Consider the following 20,684-nt stretch of genomic DNA (forward strand, 5'->3'; position numbering starts at 1 on the left):
GCAGCGGCGCAGTAGGGGTGGAGAGAGAGAGAGAGAGAAAGAGAGAGAGAGAGAAGAAGAAGAAGAAAAACAGTGGAGAGTCTGGAGACTCGGGGGAATTGGGGAAAGAAAGAAAAGGGAGAAAAAAAAAAGAAAGGAAAAAAAGAAAAAGAAAGGAAAAAAAGAAAAAAAGAAAAGAAAAAAAGAAAAGAAAAAAAGAAAGGAAAAAAAGAAAAAAAGAAAAGAAAAAAAGAAAAAGAAGAAAAAAAAAAGAGAAAAAAAAATTAAAAGGTTTAGGGTAGATTGGAGTTTGGGGCCTTTGGTCAATTGTAAAGAAAATAAAATAGTTTGGGTTTTTATTTGGCTTTTTTGGAGTTTTATGTAGTTGTTTTTAAACCCTAAATTTGTAAACTCTAATATATTTCAATATAAAAAATAATTTAAAATACTCTAAAGAACCTAAACCCTAATATCATATACCATATCCTAGTTTGAGGTTTTTGGGCAATTGAAAAAAAAAATGATTTGAGATTTCGTTTGGCCGTGTTGGAGTTTCGTTTAATTGTTTTTAAACCCTAAACCAATAAACTCTAATACCTTTTTATATAAAAAATAATTAAAAATATCCTAAAAGACCTAAACCCTAATATTCTATACGATATCTTAAATAATATAGAGTATAGATTATAAAGTATATAGAATTTAGTGTATATATTATAGAGTATAAATAATATATCAATTTTATTTATTCATTATACTAATTTTATTTCATAGTATTTGCCTCCAGCGCGCATTATATTCATCACATATCACATGAAACCTACCATATAATTTGATTTTTTTTAATGTTTTTTATCAATGTAGTAGATAATATGTTAAATAAACATATTGTGAAGTTTCATTCAAAATTTCCGTATTTTGATAATAATTTCCATCGTTTCCGTCGAATTTTTGTCGAAATTTAAAAATCTTCGAAATTTTCGTCGAAATTTCCTCGAAACCCGAAATTTTATTCCTTGAGTAGCCCATAACATTACTCTTTGATATATAAATATGAGCAGTATTATATTCTAAATTTGAATTTCAAATAATCTATTATTACAAGCACGTGTCAGTTTTTCACTTATCAAACTATTAGTACCGACACATATGCTAACCAAATTGAGTGATTCACTTGATTATTTTGATGAGAATGACATATAAATAATTTAAATAAACAAGTATAAAAAAGCATTGCCGGTCTCTACAGTACGTCTTATTGAGAAAGAGAACAAGTGAACCGTGTTTACTGTTTTGTGCTCTCTCAATTGTCTCTTTGAGAGTTAATGTTATCTGTAATTATCCTAGCAGCTTTTATTATACAATTAAATGGGGAATTAATTAAAAGACTAGTTTCTTTGAAGTATCTCGCGATCTTAATCCCCGAACACTTGCTCTGAAGTTCATGTGGCAAAAACCAAGTCTTGGTTGTTTCAGTACTGTTGTGCACTAGCTAGCTTTCTTCTCGATCATCTTCCACTTTCCTGTTTAACAACATAAGCTACAAAACTATGGCTCTGAAACTGGTGGGTGGAGCTTTTCTCTCTGTCCTGTTTGATAGAATGGCTTCCCGTCCAGTCGTTAACTTCATCCATGGACAGAAAACCAGCAACAGGCAGCTCATCGCCAAGTTGAAGAGGGAGTTGCGATCAGTTAATGCAGTGCTTGATGATGCAGAGGAGAAGCAAATCAGAAACCCTGGAGTGATCATGAGGGAATGGCTTGATGAGCTTAAAGATGCTCTCTACCATGCAGGCGACTTGCTAGATGAGATCAAGACTGAAGCTATGCGCCACAAGCTGGAAACTGAATCTGGAGGCAGCAGTACAAATCAGGTACAGGATATCAATTCAACTTCCTTCAATGAATTTGAAAAAACCCTCCAACCCAAGATAGTGGAGATTCGATCTTGGTAGATTAGAACTTATTCTAAATGAATAAGATGTGCTTGCTTTGAAAGAAGGTGTTAAAGATAGACCACAAGCAAGATTGCCTACAACTTCTTTGGTAGAAAACTCCGGTGTGTATGGAAGGGATGAGGACAAGGAGACCATTATCAAGAGATTGCTATCCGATGATGCAACTGCATGGCAATAAGATAAGCATTTTGCCTATTGTGGGCATGGGTGGAATTGGAAAGACCATCCTTGCTCAGCTTGTATACAATGATGTTAGAATGAAGCAACATTTTGACCTCCAAGTATGGGTTTGTGTTTCAAAAGAATTTGATGTTCTCAGAATAACTCAAACAATTTATGGGTCAATCACTTCACAAACTTGTGATATCACAAACCTAAATCTGCTTCAAGTTAAACTCAAGGAAGTTTTGACAGGGAAGAAGTTTCTATTCGTTCATGATGATGTTTGGAACGAGAATTATATTCACTGAGATTTCTTAAGGTGCCCCTTTGAGTCTGGAGCACATGGAAGTAAGATCATTGTGACGACTCGCAATAATGGTGTTACTTCTATGATGGGTACTTTTCAAACTCATCATCTATTGGAAATATCTGAGAAGGGTTGTTGGCTGTTATTTGCAAAGCATGCCTTAAAAAATGTAGGTGCTGCTGCACATTCAAATTCTGAAGTAATTGGAAGACAAATTGCTAGAAAGTGTAAAATCAAAGGGCCGGTCTTCCTTTAGCTGCAAAATCACTTGGAGGTCTCTACGCTCTCAAGTAAATCTGAAGGAATGGAAAAAGATATTGAAGAGTGACATGTGGGAGTTGAGAAACAAGGATATATAGTAACATTTTGCCAGCTCTATGGCTAAGCTACTATCATCTGCCACCGCACCTTAAGTGTTGTTTTGCCTATTGTTCGATATTTTTCAAAGATTATCAATTTAATAAATCAGAATTGGTTTTGTTGTGGATGGCTGAAGATCTCTTACAACCCAAAAAGAAGAAAATGGCGGAAAAAGTTGGAGATGACTGCTTTGATGATCTAATCTCAAGGTCATTTTTTCAACGTTCATCATTTGGAAGATTCATCATGCATGACCTTATCAATGATTTAGCAAAGTTTGTATCTGGAGAATTTTGTGTTAGATTGGAGGACAATGACTTACTCAACATTATGAGCAAGACACGCCATTTTTCATTTACGAAAGCAAATTGTGAAGACTTTGAAAAATTTGGGACTTTATATGAAACAAAGTACATGCACACCTTCTATAAACGCGGAGTAAGGAAAATTTTGTACCCCTCCCTACAGAACAAGGTGCTACAAGATTTGTTGCCAACACTACAATGCTTAAGAGTGCTCACTTTACCGGCCGGGATCTCTTATTGAGGAGTTGCCTAATTCAGTTAGCAACTTGAAACATCTAAGGCACTTGGACCTGTCTTATAATAAGTTGATCAAAAAGTTACCAGATACGATGTGTATTTTGTATAATTTACAAACGTTGTTGTTGTCAAATTGTCGAGCACTTTCTCAGTTGCTGACATACTTGGGAAGATTAATCAACTTGCGTCATGTTAATATTACAAATACAAAATTATGGTATTGGGGAGTTAAAGGAGCTTCAACATTTGCGCAAGACACTTCGTATTTCAGGGCTTCATAATATTGTCCATGCCAGGGATGCTTTGGAGGCCAACACGAAGAAGAAGAAGTATCTCAATGAACTAGTTTTGGAATGGAGAGGTGATACTGAGGATTCACAAAGAGATAGAGAAGTGCTTGACAACCTCCAACCTCATACTAAGCTTAAAAAACTCGTGATTTTTTCTTATGGGGGTACATGATTTCCCAGTTGGTTAGGAGAACATTCTTACAGGTTGGTTTATCTTCAACTTTCCAGATGTAAAAATTCTTGCTTCTTGCCACCACTTGGGGAGTTACCCTCCCTTAGAGAGCTTGAAATTAATGGGTTAAATGGAGTGGCGTTGACAGGTCCTGAGTTTTATGGTGGTGTAATCAAGCCATTTAGACGTCTGAAAGGTTTGAGGTTCTCCAATATGTTGGGAGTGGCAAGAGTGGTCTTGTGCTGGAGGTAACAAAGAAGGTGGAGCTTTTCCTAACCTTCCTAACGTTTTTCTGTATAATTGTCCCAATCTAATTGGGAGATTACCCAACCATGCACCCAAGTTGGAGAAGATGTACATCCATAGATGTATGAAATTGAGGTCATTGCCAGAACAGATGCACAGCCTTTTCCCATCTCTTCATTCCATGTCTATAATAGAATGGCAAGGGGTTCAGACACCTCATCTCTCTTGAAATTTTGTATATTTCAAGTTGCCCTGAGCTCCAATGCTTGCCATTGAAGGGCTACCCTCTTCTCTTTCTCGACTAAAAATCTGGGCATGTCCTTTGCTAAAGCAGTGGTTTCGGGGAGAGAAAAGAGAAGATTGGCCAATGGTTCATGAATCATTATTTATAAAGCAATAATGGGTCTGAGTTCTTGGCACGTTAATGATCCAATTCTCTCTTTGGTACATGTTATACTGTCTATGCTTCAAAATTTAATTTCAGTAGTGCATTTAAAAAGTTCTTATTATTTACTGCTTGTGACAGGATATGGCTAATGATTGATTGTTTTTACTTGCACTTGTACCTTTGAATTCTTTCCATATGCTCAAATTGACTAGGTTCCAAGTTTTCTCTCATTCTTTAAAAAGATGATGCCCTTTCTGAAATATTAATTGCAATACTTTCCCATCACTTTTGGACTAAGTTGCTTCATCTTTCTTTTCTTCTGATCTTAAGATTCAGGAACCACTGAATCTGTTGTTGATTTGTTTGAGGCTTCTGAACACAATTTATCTCCTTTTAAAGTTTCAGATGCCGAATTAGTAGTCCTTTCATGGGACTGCGCTGCCTTCCTACAAAGTGCTTTTCAGTTTTCAATTTTCAGATCCTGAATTGGCTATATTTTCTGTTTAGATTCTTTGTTTGTGTTTTTCTTTCCCCTGTCTATGATGTCAAGTTAATTTTGTTTTGTTGTTTTTGGTCATAGATTCTAAGTCATTTACTTTTCAAATATTGACAGGTCTCTTCAACATAAATGTTTACTGGTTCCTGGTTTATTTCTTAATTGCTATCCAAGTTGGAGCCTTCCCATCATCATGACAGCCATTGAAATTCTTATTTCATATTGCTCTAAACAGCAGGCATCATTGACCTCAATATGCTATTCAGTTATATTCTCTGATTTTCCATTTCTAAGCATATTATGGGCATTCATCTGACTGTTTATTCTTCTCTGCAAAACTGTTTTTTTTTTTTTTTTTCATTAAACAAATCTTGCTTCACATATCTATATCTAATACTTGACAATAAGTTTGATAAACTACCTTAGTCTTAGCATAGGCTTGTGTGTAACTGATTCTCTCTGTCTAATGAGCTGCTGTTAGTTACTCGGTAGTTGTGATTAGTTAGGATTTGGTAAGCCAATGAACATGGCAACATTGTGCAGCTCTTTCATTTCGAGCCTGTGAATCGTGGAATAGTAGTTGACAAAGCATTGCTCAAAGTTTTTCTTGTGGAGTTTGTTGATTTGGCAGAGCTTCGGTGTCAAGAGGCCATAGTAGGGGAGGTAGATTTGCTCATGACTGCAACATTCCTTGGCCTGCAGAGTTGAGAAGCTTAATGTTTTTGGGGAGCTTGTAGCTCCATGCCTCTGTCTCATCATAATCTACAGCGGACATGATTGTAAGGTAGATTGCTTTTCGAAGATTTATAGGGAAATCAACTTCTTCCACGATCGCAGTGGCAGTGGACTACTTAGTGTTGCAGAAAGGAGAGAGCACAAAGTGGTTTCGGTAAGCCTCTATGTCCTATTTATAAGTAATTGGCATGGGATTTGGATCTCCTCCATTGGATTGGATTTCCTACTTTACTGTAAATCAAAACAGTTGATTAGCTCAAATCATGTTTGAAGGTATGATTATGATTTACAATCTGACAACCATACTATGTCAAATATCTAACAAAAGAGCATTACCCAATTTTCTTAACTTTTTGTTCAATAAAAAATTGAGTTTGTCATCTTATATTTATTCTATTATACTTGGTTATTAGTTACCTTTATTTCCAACTTTCGTTATTAATTGTTTGTAGTTATTCATTCTACTAAAGTATTAGTTATTTTTAATTTACAGTCGTATTTATTTTTATTTCCAACTTCCCTAAATAATTGTAAGTTATAAAAACTTCTGGGTGTTTTATGGATCTGAATTGGAAAGACACACAAAAAAAAAAAAAAAAACTTCTGGGTGTTTTTTGATAATAAAAACCAAAGCACCTAACTATTTTAGTTGTCCGACTTTGTATATACATGTATAACCAAAAACATGATTGCAAGTCCTGTCACTGGATAATACAGATTTAAAATACATATATCAAATTACAGTCTGGTCTCATCGAAGAGACTGTTTTAGACTTAAATTCTTCACAACCTTTATTAAAAGACATATTTAAGAAGAAAATTGAACTAATCGCCATGTACCAAAAGAGACCATGCCCATTAACTAGTTCATTAGAAATCTACAAAAGAAGCCTAAGCGACGACACAAACTCTGATGCGGAATTAACAATGTCTAACCACCAACAACCAACAAAAGAGTAAAATCAACAATGTCTAAGTTAATTAATTAATTAACAATGCCTTCTATTTAAAAACTAAGACCTAGCCACATTTTCTTAAAAAGAGCATCCCTACAAGCCTTCCTTTGTTCCGGATCTGCCATAGAACCAAAACAAATATCAATTTACAGTCCGGTCTCATTTAAAATGCTCTTCATTAATGCAAAAGATCACAACCAACTTAATATCTAAGGTTTTCAAAAGGGAAAAGTTACTTTCAGAATATTTGAACTGAAGACAAATCATTTGTGAAATTGAGTACCTTTGCAGCAGCTTGTCTTCATGTCTGAAGTAACAAGTTCGTAGAGTTCCATTCAAACCACTGCAGCAGCTTTCCCTACACTCCCTTCTTGTAATTTTTGTGGAGAGCCATTCAGAAAATTTCCATTCTTTGCATCCACCGCCTCCTCGTATGCAGCTGCATGAATACCAAGTGCAGCACGACCAGATGGATCAGGATTTTTTGACCATGCTGCATCCCATTCCACAGCTTTCGCTGTACTGCATGCCACACTTGGACCACCTGGAACTGTTGATCTTGCAGCATTCTGTTCAGAAATGGCAAATCGAACATAGTCAAGTAAATAAACAATGATCCAACATTTTAATCAAGTGAGTATATAAAAGCTGATAGGAAAGAAAAGTGGTATGGGCATCATTTCTTTCATAGTTACTATTTGCCTTCTGAGGACTAAAACAGAGCACGTACATAAGTCTGTTACCTACTCCATCATAATAAAAAAAATGTAAGAAAGATGAAATGATAAAGCGAGTGAATAAATCTCTTGCAAGCAGCCAGGCCCCCATAAAATTTGTATCTCACCTTTGGGAAGAACTTCTCAAATATAGTCCTATAATAGTATCCTTCTTTTGTGGTAGGAGTGTTTTCAGGGTAAATGAAGTTAGCCTGCATCAGCATCGCATCTGTTACCTGTCCCAATACAAAAGAACATAGAGAATTAATTACATGCAGCTAAGGAAGAAGCATATTTAATGTTTCTGAGTTGGGTTGTTAAACAAAGTACATTTAGAACTTTGAATTGAATTATTGCAACATGAAATGAACCAAAAAAAAGGTAATATTCTTTTACCATAAGTTTGACATGTTATCTTGTCAGAATTTCAAGCTGGACCGCACACATTCAAACAAGAACCCAGCTAATCAGTGATCCAGATCGATAATTCAGCAACATAACATGTCAGACTATCTGGCAATAGAATATTTCCCTCAAAAATATAACTCTTAAGTTACGGTGATGCGTACTTGTTTGTTGGCATGATCTTTCAAGCCGTCAATCCAGCTGTAACCAACCCCATCACTGAACTGTTCCTTCTGCCGGTACAATATGTGCTAAAATCCAAAAAAACCAAAGTAAAGACAAAGTTTCAATCGATGTATATTGCACATATACAGTGTGCAAGTTGAATACAAGATACCTTAGAGAAACTCTTCCAAGAAAGAATAATAAAATATGCAAAACGATGACCATGTATAACTTGATTAGCACGATGGTTGAGCATGACACAAAAGCAGAAAGTTACAAACCTTCGGCAAATACGGCTTCTGATCATCATCAAATGCCTTGCGTAAGACCCACTTCTCAATTCTCCCAAGATCAGGCCTGATCTGCAGTTACAAATGCAACTACTAGATGTATGAATTCAGTAAAAACTTAAGTTTAATAATATAAATTGGCAAAAGAAAAATAGCAATCAACATAATTCCTAATTATTTCATATCGCCATATCGGTAACTATATGACCATATAATCTAAGAGACGACCAGAGACCGCCCAAACTCTGTTACACACACCAAAACATGACCTGTACTATGTTGGGAAAATTGTTGTGTATGTTAATAATAATATGATGAAAATCACCAGGTAGTAGGTCATTTCCTTTGAGTCATGACATTACTTTCTTAACCTTGTTTTATAGATGGGCAGCCACTATGCCAAATAACAGCAGTAGACTTCCCATCACTTCCTTGAGTCATGAAATTCCTTTATTAACTTTGTTTTATAGATGAGCAGCCACTATGCCAAATAACAGCAGTAGACTTCCAATCATATAATATCTGAGTTGCTCACCCATATAAAATTGGGAAATAGAGGGAAATACAAACATTAACCAGTTCTATACCATTTTCCATTCTGGATCGATGCCCATGGCAATCTTGATGAATTCTTTATCTAAAAAGGGTACACGAGCCTCAACACCCCAAGCTGAAGTTGATTTATTGGCCCTCAGACAGTCGTACAGATGAAGAGCTTTAATCTATTCCATAGTCACAACAGTCCAATAAGAAAAAACAAAAGAAAAATGTTACAATAGTCATCAACTGTAGTAGAACAAAATCCAGTATTGCAAGTACATAATCATTTGCCACAAAAATAAAACAAGAAAAGAAAACCAGAGAGGGAGGGAGGGAGAGAGTTTATGCGGATACCTTCTGACATGTTTCTTGGTGAAACTCCTCCTTGTTTGGTGCCTTGTGGAAATACAAGTAACCTCCAAATATTTCATCTGAACCTTCTCCAGAAAGAACCATTTTCACTCCCAAAGATTTAATTTTCCGAGACATAAGAAACATGGGAGTGCTAGCTCTGATAGTGGTCACATCATATGTTTCAATATGGTAAATAACTTCCTCGAGTGCATCTATACCTTCCTGACATATCAAAGCAAAGAAACAAATTATCTGTTTGATGCATGGCATGATTATAGATCCTGGTTTTTGTCCTGGGATTACTGATGTAGTACAAAGTTTCCTCAAAATCCAAGGAAGAAATAGAAGAAAATATAGAGGGTAGAAGAAAGAAAAAGAATGAGATAGAAAATAGATTTGAGAAGAAGAACAAGTAGGGGAGAGACAGGATTGGGGTAAATGCAATTTTGTATTTTCGATCAATATACTAATAATCTGAAGCCTATTGCAAGTAGTCCAAATTTTGGAATAATAATTAATCCCTACATTTCACTAATTAAATTACCTGAATTCTAAAAAAAAAGAATAACCTAATTTATACCCTTGAACCTAAGTACAAATACTCTTCTTGCACCCCTCATCAAATACCTGAACAGTAAAGTAAAACTCATGATGACGAGTTCCAAGATAATCTGCAACTTCTCTCGCTGCTTTCAAATCTGGAGATCCCTGGAGATTGAAAATGTAAAACATTTGAATGGAGAAACATTATCAGAAAGATAAAATATGGTAAAGAATTGCAGGAAATACATCTAATGCTGTCAGGTGCCAAAATTTGCATGGGAAAGGCTATTGAACATCTACAACAAGGACCTTTGGTTTATTTAAACTTCCCATGTTAACGTCCTATACAGATGTTGTCAGACACAACTCAGTGCCCTCATCACAAACATAAATGTTACCACATACCAACTTTTTTGTCAGACATTTGGACGACATTAGGCATAAGCAACAGAAGAAGCTCACCCTTGTCTGAGTTTTTATCTTAGAAAGTGTATTATTATACTTGTTCAAATAGGAAATTCAGGTTGTATAAATGTTACCGTATACCAACTTTTTTGTCAGACATTTGGACGTCATTAGGCATGAGCAACAGAAGAAGCCCACCCTTGTCTGAGTTTTTATCTTAGGAAGTGTATTATTATACTTGTTCAAATAGGAAATTTAGGTTGTCTAACAAGTTTATAGACTGGTAGGAAACACACAGGCAACCTGCAGTTCAAGCAATAAATAAACAGACATCTTTTGTTCATGCACTGCTGGGGAAAATGAAGAGAGGGGGAGGGGTGGTGAGGCAGGACCTGAAAAGCACCATAGCTCGCTATCTAACAAGAGATAAGTATTACAACCTCAAGCCAATGCACTATAATTGATTAAGCACAATATATAAAGAGACAAGTATTATGACCTCTAAGCCAATGCAAAAGGTGTGTAACTGTGATCCCCACTGACGTGCAGCTTCTGAGTTGGCCAAATAGCGACAAGCCACAGCAGCAACGAGTGATGAGTCTAGTCCTCCAGACAAAAGAACGCCAAATGGTACATCTGTCATAAGTCTCTTAACCACAGCCTGGAAGTGTCAAAACCAAAAAAAGGGGGTATGAAATTAGAATCTGTAAGCATTAGATGTGGTATAAGAATGAGATGCAGAGGTCAATTTGGCCTAAGACCTGGTTGTTGAATAGACTTAAATCTATCTGAACAAACCACATATCTGAAGATAATTCCTAGCCCCAATCGGAAAAAATAAAAATTACATATATAAATATATATATATATATCTTTTGCACTATAAATACTTGCACACTGTAAACCCATAGGTGCTACACTAATATTATGATATAAGGCCGCTACAAAAAAAAAAAAAAAAAAGGGCATACATATACCAAATGTCTGTCATTACAACAGACTATCAAAAGGGAAAGAAAAGAAAGTATGAATATACCATCCAGTCAAATTATATATATATATATATATGTACTTATATTACATATAAGTCAAAGTACCATTTTTAGAGAAGTATCATATTGATTTCTATTTTCAGCCAGTTGACCAGCAACATAGTTATTCTTGCATGGGTTCTGCTATTATACAGTAATTATGCATATTTACCGAATTGGTTAATGGGGCCCTCCAAATGAAACTGTTATATTACCCATTATATTACACTATGTACTGAGCTTAAACGCAAGTTTACTTTCTAATTCTGATATTAGGGCATCAGTTATCAAAGATATTATTGGAATAAAAGTGGACTATGAGATATATCAAACTCAAACCCCAACCTCACCCCAACCTCATCTCCTCTTCCTCAATGTTCAGCAGCAAGCAAGTTCCTCAAGTCAACACCCAATTAGCAGAGTCGCACATCAAGTAAACAACTCCCAACACTTAATATTGGGAGAGGGAAAAAACTGGCATCAACCAACCTCTCCTTTTTAAGATTCATCTCAACCACCCAGTATTCACAAATAAACAACCAAATACAAGAACAAGGTTTTGATAAGCAAAAGGAATAATTTATATGGTAGTATTCTAGTCTCAGTAACACACTTCTCAAAACGACGAAAATGGAAAAATGGAATTTGGTTTATCACAAGCTAATTACGACTAACAGATGAAGATAAGAACACAAGTGGAAGCAAGTATAGGTTCATTGCATACCTTCTCGAAAGCCTCACGTAAAACTTTGGGATCATAAGAAGTCGATGGTGTATGCTCCAAATACCATTGTGGGTTGTACCACCTTCTAAGCCCTCCTGCAAACATATAAGTTTGTAAATAAAATATTAAGGCATAAAACTTTGAGAATTTTTAAATTCAGTTACACTAATCTAAAAAGACAAAGACTCAGTTCACAAGTTCTCAACTTTCTGAAGGTTATTACTTATCCAAACTGAGCATACCAAAAAAAATGGACTTCTAAACTCATACTTTTGAATTTTCCTAGTGATATTGAAAGAATAAAGCCAAATATTTTCCATCAAAGTATGTCCAAACCCTCCAACTATAATATAATTTTGCAAAACATATTTGGTTCCTGAAGTGAAACAATAATAGCATCATTTCTTCTCCTCCTTTTCCATTTTCTGTTAATGGGGGGGAAAAATACATCATAAAAGGAAGCTGTATGCAGATCTCATAAAATTTATATCAAACCTTTGCTGACTAACAAAGCTGTTACTTTCTTAATTTCATCAATAAAAATCTTTGATACTAACTATGGCTCAGCAATTAGAATATACATACCTTGCTTGCTAGAGTATATATGCCCTGGAGGAAAAGATATGAATCTTTCACAATCATCACTTAAAGCTTTCATTTCAGAAGCAAACCAGACTGATCCTGCAAAAAAATAAGTACTGCTTAAATGTGTGATATAACTAAGGCTTAACCATGTATAATGACCTAAGGTTAATGTCTGTGATGATTAAGGCTTAAATGTGGGTGGTGATTAAAAATACAATATAAAAGAAAACACACTTTTGTAGCACTGCAAATTAGAAGAAGAAGAAGAACAACAACAACAACTAGGGGAGAGAAAGAATTGGGGTAAATGCAATTTTGTATTTTCAATCAATCAACATTCCAGCAAATGGCCAAAAAAAAAAAAAAAAAACATTCCAGCAAATTTAGGAGGACTAGAAATCAAAGTTAATTTTTGGTTGCTTTAAGAAACTTTTTTTGACAAGTGCAAAGAAAAATTAAAGCAACAATCAAGTAAATTTAGGTGGACTAAAAATAAAAGCTAAAGCTATATAGTGCATACCATCAAGACCCCAGCCCATGTAAAGTGGGGTAATACCAATAGCATCTCGAGCTGCGATAAAACTGTTGTCTGTCGTGTCAAGAAGCACAAAGGAAAACATGCCATCCAACATGTCCACAAACTCTTCCCCATGTTCTTCATACTGCCAAAGATAAAATTTAAGTTATAAAAAAGCCATGGTATAGTAGAAAAAAGAGTGCACAGAAAGTAATAAAGAGAAACTAATTTTGCTCTAATTCCCGTTAGAAGATAGTCAGTTAAGCATGCATTACCAGATCTCAAATAAGTGCTCGATTACTTACAAGATGGGCAATCACTTCACAGTCACTGCCAGTTCGGAATTGATGCGACTTCAGTTTTTCTCTCAATTGCTTATGGTTATATATCTCACCATTAACCTAAAGGCAAAGCTCCAACAATCAAGTAGAAGTTAGGTCAATGTAATTAGATAAAAAGATCAACCAAATAAAGATCTAGAATAAATATGCAACTTTGAACTGTGAATGGCATGCTAAAAGCCACTGAAAGGAAAGTCTTCATGGGTATTTGAAAAAGTGCGCACAAAAAAGTAATTGGTGTTTACAGATTTATGGTAGTAACCCATTCAAAACCAACCAAAGTTTGAAATAAACCAGTTGCAACTGGAACATATAATGCTTTAAGTTGCCATGGACCAATAACCAGGAATTTCATCAGAGGGGACCAGGTGGGGAGAGAGAGAGAGAGAGAGAGAGAGAGAGAGAGAGAGAGAGAGAGAGAGAGAGCAAATTGTAGGGAAATTTTCTGCATGTGATGATACTCCAACTTAGGTTGTGGTTCCGGGAATAGAAATGGCGACAAGTAAGGAATGGAATCAAAGTAGTCGGTTATATTGTACAGGTCAAAAATTGGAATTATGTTTGGTTGAAAATTAGTAGACGAGCTCGGGGCTTAGGTCTCAGGGTTCGGTTCCTGTGACTCAAGATTCGATACTGAGGATCTGGTGCCTTGGTCCAAGGTTGATGATGGGGCTCAAGGCATGAGAGTCCTAAGCTCGACACTTATTTGTAGGAACAATGAAATGGGCATTCCTCACCTCAAATTTCCATTCCATTATTTTGGGGAACAAGGAATGCTGATTTCCAAACTACATATGATAACCAAACAATCTAACACTCCACTCCAAAGTTCATTCCAATAAACCAAAGTGCAAAATTCTAATACAAACTAATCTTCACCCTATCCAAATCCGATTAATTGAATTGCAGTGAAGTTTCATAAAGCAGAATGCAAAGATCAATAAGTTCAACTTAATGCAACAAGAGAGAGAGAGAGAGAGAGAGAGAGAGAGAGAAAGAGAGTACAGTGACAATGACGGTCTTGTCTTCGTTGTAAAGTGGCTGATCTCCTGAAGCAGGGTCTACAATAGCTAATCGCTGGTGAGCAAGATAACAATTCCCATGACAGTGCAACCCACTCCAATCAGGACCCCGATGCCGCAACCTACATGCAATGCAACCACATACAACAATCAATTCTCCACTAAGGCCACATACAACGACCAAAAACTAAACCAGAGGAAATGTACGGATAATTTGAGCAAACGAAATTCAAAAAAAATAATTGCAGTACCTGCGAGAGAGCTCGATGATGCGAGAGCGCTTGGCCTGAGAGTTGTCAACGCAGCCAAAGACTGCGAGAATCCCACACATGGCGGCGAACTGGCGATGGCGGCTTCTCGCACTCTCTTGGACTCTATAAGCGGAAGGAGTGGCACAGCATCAAAGTGGAGGCTGCGGAATCGGAATCAGGTGTGTGAATTTATAAAATGCAAGGCCCTTTGATCACGGCCGTTGATTCTGACATGCTGACTGACCACTTTTCAAAAAGATTCTACCTTTTTTCTAATTTTTCCTGTTTCTATATTTGATAGGGTATTACCTGACAGCTATCAACTCTTCTGTCTAGATTCTAAAGAGAATCTTATTTATTTATTTTTTGTAAATATGGTTGGATTGTTTTTACGGCAGCTTCAAATATATATCTTTTTGTTGGAAACTTGGAATTCAATATAGGTTATTTACAAATAAATAAATAAATAATTATAAATTATAAATTCCTTAATACACTTGTCTATAATTTTATTTTAGTCATTGTTGATCATAATCAAAGGAAAGTGATTTTCGCACTCCACTTTTTTCCATTTGCACTCATTTAATTTTTTTAATTATTATTTATATATTTTATTACATGTATTGCCAAGTCTATCTTTTTGTTGCATTCTCTCCTCGTCAAACCAACCCAAGCTTTCTTCCTTTAGCCTCCAGATGCTATGCATATATCAACTCTCTCCTTAAGTGTCCATATTGGTAATAAATCAACACATTTTTTTGTTTGATTTATCAAATCTATTATATTAAGACCACCACCCCACTATTGAAACTAGCACTGTGAGTTTCCTCGGCCATATTCCAAACAATTGAGTATTCGGATGAATCCCTTCCCAAATAGCATCAGTTACAAAAGCTACTTCAAAGTTGGTGAAGACTTTTCAATTGCATTTACATGTTGATGAAACCTTTTATTGATCAGATGTCTATCATGAGTAATGTCATTCGATAAGGAGTTATAAGCAATATAATTACTCATCCTTCGATTAGGATGTTGCTTCTACTTTTTTTTTTGGTTGAAATTTTTTTTTATTTCATTAAATGTAAACTAGAAATAATTTGATATGGAAGTAATTCGATCTATTAGCTGGTTTGGGTTTTAAAAGTCAAAGCAAGTGTCAGTATTGTTTCACCTCTCCCAACAACTCCTTTTCTTTTTGTTGATGCCCAAAAATGGTAGAGCAGTCAACGTCGAGTCGAACCACGTAGGCCCGTTGACCCACCACTGAGCGGATGACACGTCGAAGTGGGGCAGGAACGGATAGCTGGGGTCCGACTGGTGAGGAATGAGAGAGAATGATATCCAGAGCACCCTGCACAGGTACACAAAAGTGAGCGGGAAGGGCACCGGTGTGGTGCCGGCCAAAGGTCCTCCGACGCTCAAGTCAGTGTTCAGAGAGATCTGAGAGCAGAGTGAGTGAATCGTATAATAATGATTTCAGTTGTCCTTTTGTGACAAGAAGGTACCTCTTTTATAGTACCTTTGGAAGAGTGTCAACCAATCCGGTGACGACACGTGTCCTTTGTGGTGACTTGCACTGTAGGAGCGCCACGTGGCACCGGTCTCGAGGATCCGAGTTAGTTGACACGGGCCGGGGGCCCGAGAGGCTTGAGCTTGGGAGGCCGGAGCCTAAGAGGCCGGGGCCCAGGGGGCCGGAGCCCATGAGGCCGGAGCCTAGTGGATCATGGGCTAGGAGCCCAGGAAGGGCTTAGTCTTTTGGGTCTAGGCCCAAACAGCATGGTGTTGGGCCTTGTGTGACTTGTCGTTATGCCGAGATGATTAGTCATACGAACAGAAGTCCCCCAAGTTTCCGAGCAAAAGATACTTCTTGGTTGGGAACTTTGTACACAAAAGAGTCCGAGCAGAACGACAAGTAACCACACACTTGTTCACACTTGTTCCTGCTTAAGCTACTGTTTAGAAGTCCCCCAAGTTCCTTAGCAAGAAAAGCTGTACTGCAGGAAAGCTTGGGGGTTCAGATGACACTTTATTTCTTTTTTCTTCTTCTTCTTTTTTTTTTTTTTTTTTTTTTTTTTTTTTTTTGAGAGTGTCTGATCACCCTGTAGTCCGAGCAGTAGACGCTTCGTGTAATCCCAGTGAATCTCGTCCGATTGCAATGGTGGGATGTCGCCCTTTGTAAATGAGAATCTTGCATGAAATGGTAGAGCCTAAATATAAAGATTTCCACACCCTCATCTCTCTTTTTTTTTTTTTTTTTTTTTTTTTTGACCATTGGAGGAGAGAGAGAGAGAGAGATGCCCTTTTTTTTTCATTTTTTGAAAAATGACTCAAAATAGAGCTCCCCCCCCCCCCTTTTGTGTGTGATAACCGAATACAGGGCTCCCCCCTTCTATTATTATTATTTTTTTTTGGCTGACTTGGAGAGAGTATGTATTTGTGTGTTTTTCTGTAAAAACTGATCTTTGGGAGGCTGAGGCTCAGATCCAAGGGGGGGGCTCGGATCGAGAGGGGGGCTGCTGCTTGGGTCGGGTCTGGGTAGGTGTGGGCTCGGCGCGGGGCGGAGGAGGGGCGATTCGGGTCGGAGCGTTTGCGGGGAGCGTAGCGGGTCAGACCGGTGCTTCGGGCTGTCTGGTGTTGCGCGGAGGCCGCGGGTCGGGTCAGAGACCCTAGCTGCGTTTTGGGCTTTGTGGTGGTGCGCGGAGGGGTCGGGTCGGAGTGCTTGTGCCCGGGTCGGAAGCGCAGAGGCAGAGGGACTGGGGTCGGGTCTGTCTGTGCGACTGCTGGGAGGGCGAGCGCACTTCGTTTCTGGGCGGAGGGGTGCTGCACGGGGCGAAGTTCAGATCGGCTGGAGTTGGTGCGCAGCAGGGGGGGTTGCTCGGCTCGGCGCGGAGGCACGGTGCAGGGGGCTCGGGCCGGAACTGTTGGCAGCGGCTCGGGCTGTGGTGCTGCGCGGAGGGGGGCTGCTCGGAAGTTTGCGCAGCAGGGGGGGTTGTGGTGTGCCCGGATCGGTGGGCTGCTCGGCTCGGAGCAGTGGGCTGCTCGGCTCGGAGCAGTGGGCTGCTCGGCTCGGAGCAGTGGGCTGCTCGGGTGTTTTGAGGTGAGCAATCTCTGTAATTTTCTACTCAATTGATATACTGATTTTGCCTTGGAAAATTGAGATTTGTGAGAAATTGTGGTTGTCCAGCCCGAGGCGGACCTTGGAATTCTGTTTGTCAATTTTGTGGAAAATGTGAGTAGGAGCAGGTGGAGGTGCAGGTGGGTATGAGCCTTGCCGAGCACTGGGTGGGCAACATGCCTTCAATTTTTTAGACTTTGTAATTTATTGGGTGTTGTGTTTTTGGCCAGGTACATAGGAAGCAAGATAAGTGGGTCGGAACCCGTCTGAGTTGTGGAAGCTGCGAAATATAGGTAAAGCTTGGGTTTGTATCGCTCTTCCCCTTGAATTGATTTTTTGAATATTGGCTTTGATAAATGGTTGGTGGCTGAGCATGTGAAAAGTGATAGAGTGAATGTTGTAAATTTGGGGGTGGAAGAGCACATATGAGGGGTGGGAAACCAGTAGCGATCTTGATATGTCCATGGTGTTGTCTTGGTATTCCGAGCACTTCCTATCTTGATTTTTTTTTTTTTTTTTTCTTGGATGGGCAGGTGGGGTGGGGTCGGAGGAGGTGGTGCTCGGGTGCACGGGTGCACGGGTGCGCAGGTGCTCGGGTGCACGGGTGCACAGGTGCTCGGGCAGGAGGTGGTGCTCAGGTGCACGGGTGCACGGGTGCTCAGGTGCACGGGTGCACGGGTGCACGGGTGCTCGGGTGCGCGGCTGCTCGGGCAGGAGGTGGTGGGGTCGGACATTCCATGGTTTCCTCAGACGATTCGTCAAGGGATGACGGAGGGTCCGACCAGGCGTCTACAAGTGATGGGACACCGACGAGGCCAAGTGTGCCCCGACCCCGGATGGGGTGTGGAAACATGGGGGTGGGCAAGTGGTCAGGCAGAACAATGCATTGCAGGCTGAGCTACTGCAGGCCAGGAAGGAGGCGGACCAGGCTAGACAAGAGTTGGGGCAGTGCGAGGAAGAGATGAGCCAAGCCAAGCAGGTGGTCTGCTAGGGGCTGGCAGTAATGATGGGCATGCCAACGTTCCAGAGGGAGGTACCCAGGGGGAAGAGCCCGAGGATGGAGCATCCATAGGTGGGGAGCTTGACATGGGAGAGGATCCCAAATAAATGTTTGAAGCAAACATGGCCCGGGGGCAGGGGTGGGCGGACCATCGGCCTATTTTTGTTTGAGTTATATGGCGGGTCGGATGTAGCCCGTACCAAATTACAAACTCTTTTGATTATTCCCCTTGTACTTTATGATATTTGGATGATTTGGAGGGTGTCCAACCTGTTTATGGGGTAGGATGCCCTTCCCTTTAATACATGGTATTGTGGGATTTTCTCGAATGCATGGTACTTAGTTTCCCTTGAATGCATGATATTGATTTTTCTCTGAATGCATGGTACTTAGTTTCCCTTGAATGCATGAGATCGATTTTCCCTTGAATGCATAGTACTTAAGTTCCCTTGAATGCATGTGCCATAGCCGCGCCCTGAATGCATGGTACTTAGCTTCCCTTGAATGCATGGGCGGATATGGGCAGGGTCGGATGTCTGATGGCCCGGGGGTCCATACAGCCAATTAAGACTTTGAATAAAAATGAAGAAAAAAGTGTCCGTGGTAGGACTTTCGTGAATGCATGGTACTTAGTTTCCCTTGAATGCATTTGCCATAGCCGCGCCCTGAATGCATGGTACTCGGCTTCCCTTGAATGCATGGGGCGGATATGGGTAGGGTCGGATGTCTGATGGCCCGGGGGTCCATACAGCCAATTAACACTTTGAATAAAAATGAAGAAAAATATGTCCGTGGTAGGACTCTCATTTATGAAAGCGATAACATAGAGGAATTTGAAAAAAGTCCCCGGGGGGTACAACATGTGTCTACTTGTAAAAGTAGTGGAGGTGCTCGGCGCGCCAAGGGCGGCTGAGTTCCTTGCCGGTTGTGGCGCGGAGCCTGTATGTGCCTGGACGGACGACCTCAATGGTTTTGTAGGGCGTCTGGGGTAGGGCAGGTGTTGGAGACACAAACAGCCATAGAGGGCTTGACCTCTTTCTTCTTCTTGACTGAAGTTATATAGCAGGACCTGGCTGACACTTGATTGCCTTTGACTACCCCCGTTCCACATGGGGTCGGGAACTTGATCAAAAGTAAGTGAGTGGAGATCATAACCCTCAATTGGTTAAGGGCCGGTCGTCCCAGGATGACATTGTAAGCTGTGGGGCAGTCGACCACCAAAAACTGAGTAGTTGTGGTAGCGGACGAAGGATATCTCCCGAGAGTGAGGGGAAGGTAGATACTACCAAGAGGGGTGACCATGTCGCCCGAAAAGCTGAGTAAAGGAGCGACCGACCGGTCAAGCCTCTCCTGGTCGATTCCAAGAGCGGTGAAGGCTGGGGCGAAGAGGATGTTGACGGAGCTACCACAGTCGATAAGGATCCGAGCCACATCAAAATTAGCTATAGTGGCCTCAATGACCAAAGGGTCATCATGTGGGAAGATCAAATCACGTTCTTCTTCCTCAGCAAAGGAAATGGGCGACCACCCGAGCTTAGGAGTCTTTTTGCCACGGTGGAAGTCTACAGCCATAACGCCGGAGCATGGTTGAGCACTTCGGGCGTATTCCTTCCTGGCTCTGTTGGAGTTGCCAGCGAGGGTCGGGCCCCCACAGATGGTATTGACCCGCCCCCGGCGTTGTCCGTCGGTCTTGGCCTTCTCGGTGGCCTCCTTGTCTATAAAGCCATCCAATTTTCCTTCATGTACCAAGGTTTCTATTGCCTCTTTAAAAGCTCTGCATGCTTCGGTGTCATGGCCATGGTCGTCATGGTAAAGGCAAAAGAAATTCTTGTTAGCCCGGTATCGTGTTTGTGGTGGGCGGGGTGGGAGCTTAGGAAGTATGTCCTTGATCTGGGGATACAACTCTGTATAAGTAACAGTGAGAATTGTATAGACTTTGAACCTGGAGGCATAGGATGTCTGATAGGTTTCCTCCCTTCGTTGTCCTCCACCTCTACCATCACCAAATTGTTTCTTGGTGAACTTATTGAACTTTTTCCCGGACCCCCCATGCTGGTTACCCGAGTAGGGCTTGGGCTGGGGTGGCACT

The 20,684-nt window shown here is 39.7% G+C and overlaps 1 protein-coding gene and 1 pseudogene across 1 annotated transcript; one reads left to right on the plus strand and one right to left on the minus strand.

Annotated features, from left to right (window-relative positions):
• The first annotated feature begins 1,529 nt into the window (after positions 1 to 1,529).
• On the plus strand, positions 1,530 to 4,416 carry LOC147284048 (putative disease resistance RPP13-like protein 1; annotated as a pseudogene).
• Positions 4,417 to 6,321: 1,905 nt separating this feature from the next.
• LOC147284049 (asparagine synthetase [glutamine-hydrolyzing] 2) lies at positions 6,322 to 14,654 on the minus strand. The gene is made up of 15 exons (XM_086243057.1): positions 14,481 to 14,654; positions 14,213 to 14,351; positions 13,172 to 13,267; positions 12,870 to 13,011; positions 12,350 to 12,445; positions 11,765 to 11,859; positions 10,509 to 10,670; positions 9,689 to 9,769; positions 9,062 to 9,283; positions 8,755 to 8,889; positions 8,159 to 8,239; positions 7,877 to 7,963; positions 7,436 to 7,543; positions 6,875 to 7,160; positions 6,322 to 6,709 (listed from the first exon to the last, which is right to left on the minus strand). The coding sequence occupies exons 1-14, from the start codon at positions 14,558 to 14,560 to the stop codon at positions 6,927 to 6,929; spliced, it is 1,758 nt and encodes a 585-aa protein (XP_086099183.1). The 5' UTR covers positions 14,561 to 14,654; the 3' UTR covers positions 6,322 to 6,709; positions 6,875 to 6,926.
• Positions 14,655 to 20,684: the final 6,030 nt, after the last annotated feature.

Source organism: Dryas octopetala, chromosome 5 (genome assembly GCF_963921425.1).
Source record: "Dryas octopetala chromosome 5, drDryOcto1.1, whole genome shotgun sequence".
Lineage (NCBI taxonomy): Eukaryota > Viridiplantae > Streptophyta > Magnoliopsida > Rosales > Rosaceae > Dryas > Dryas octopetala.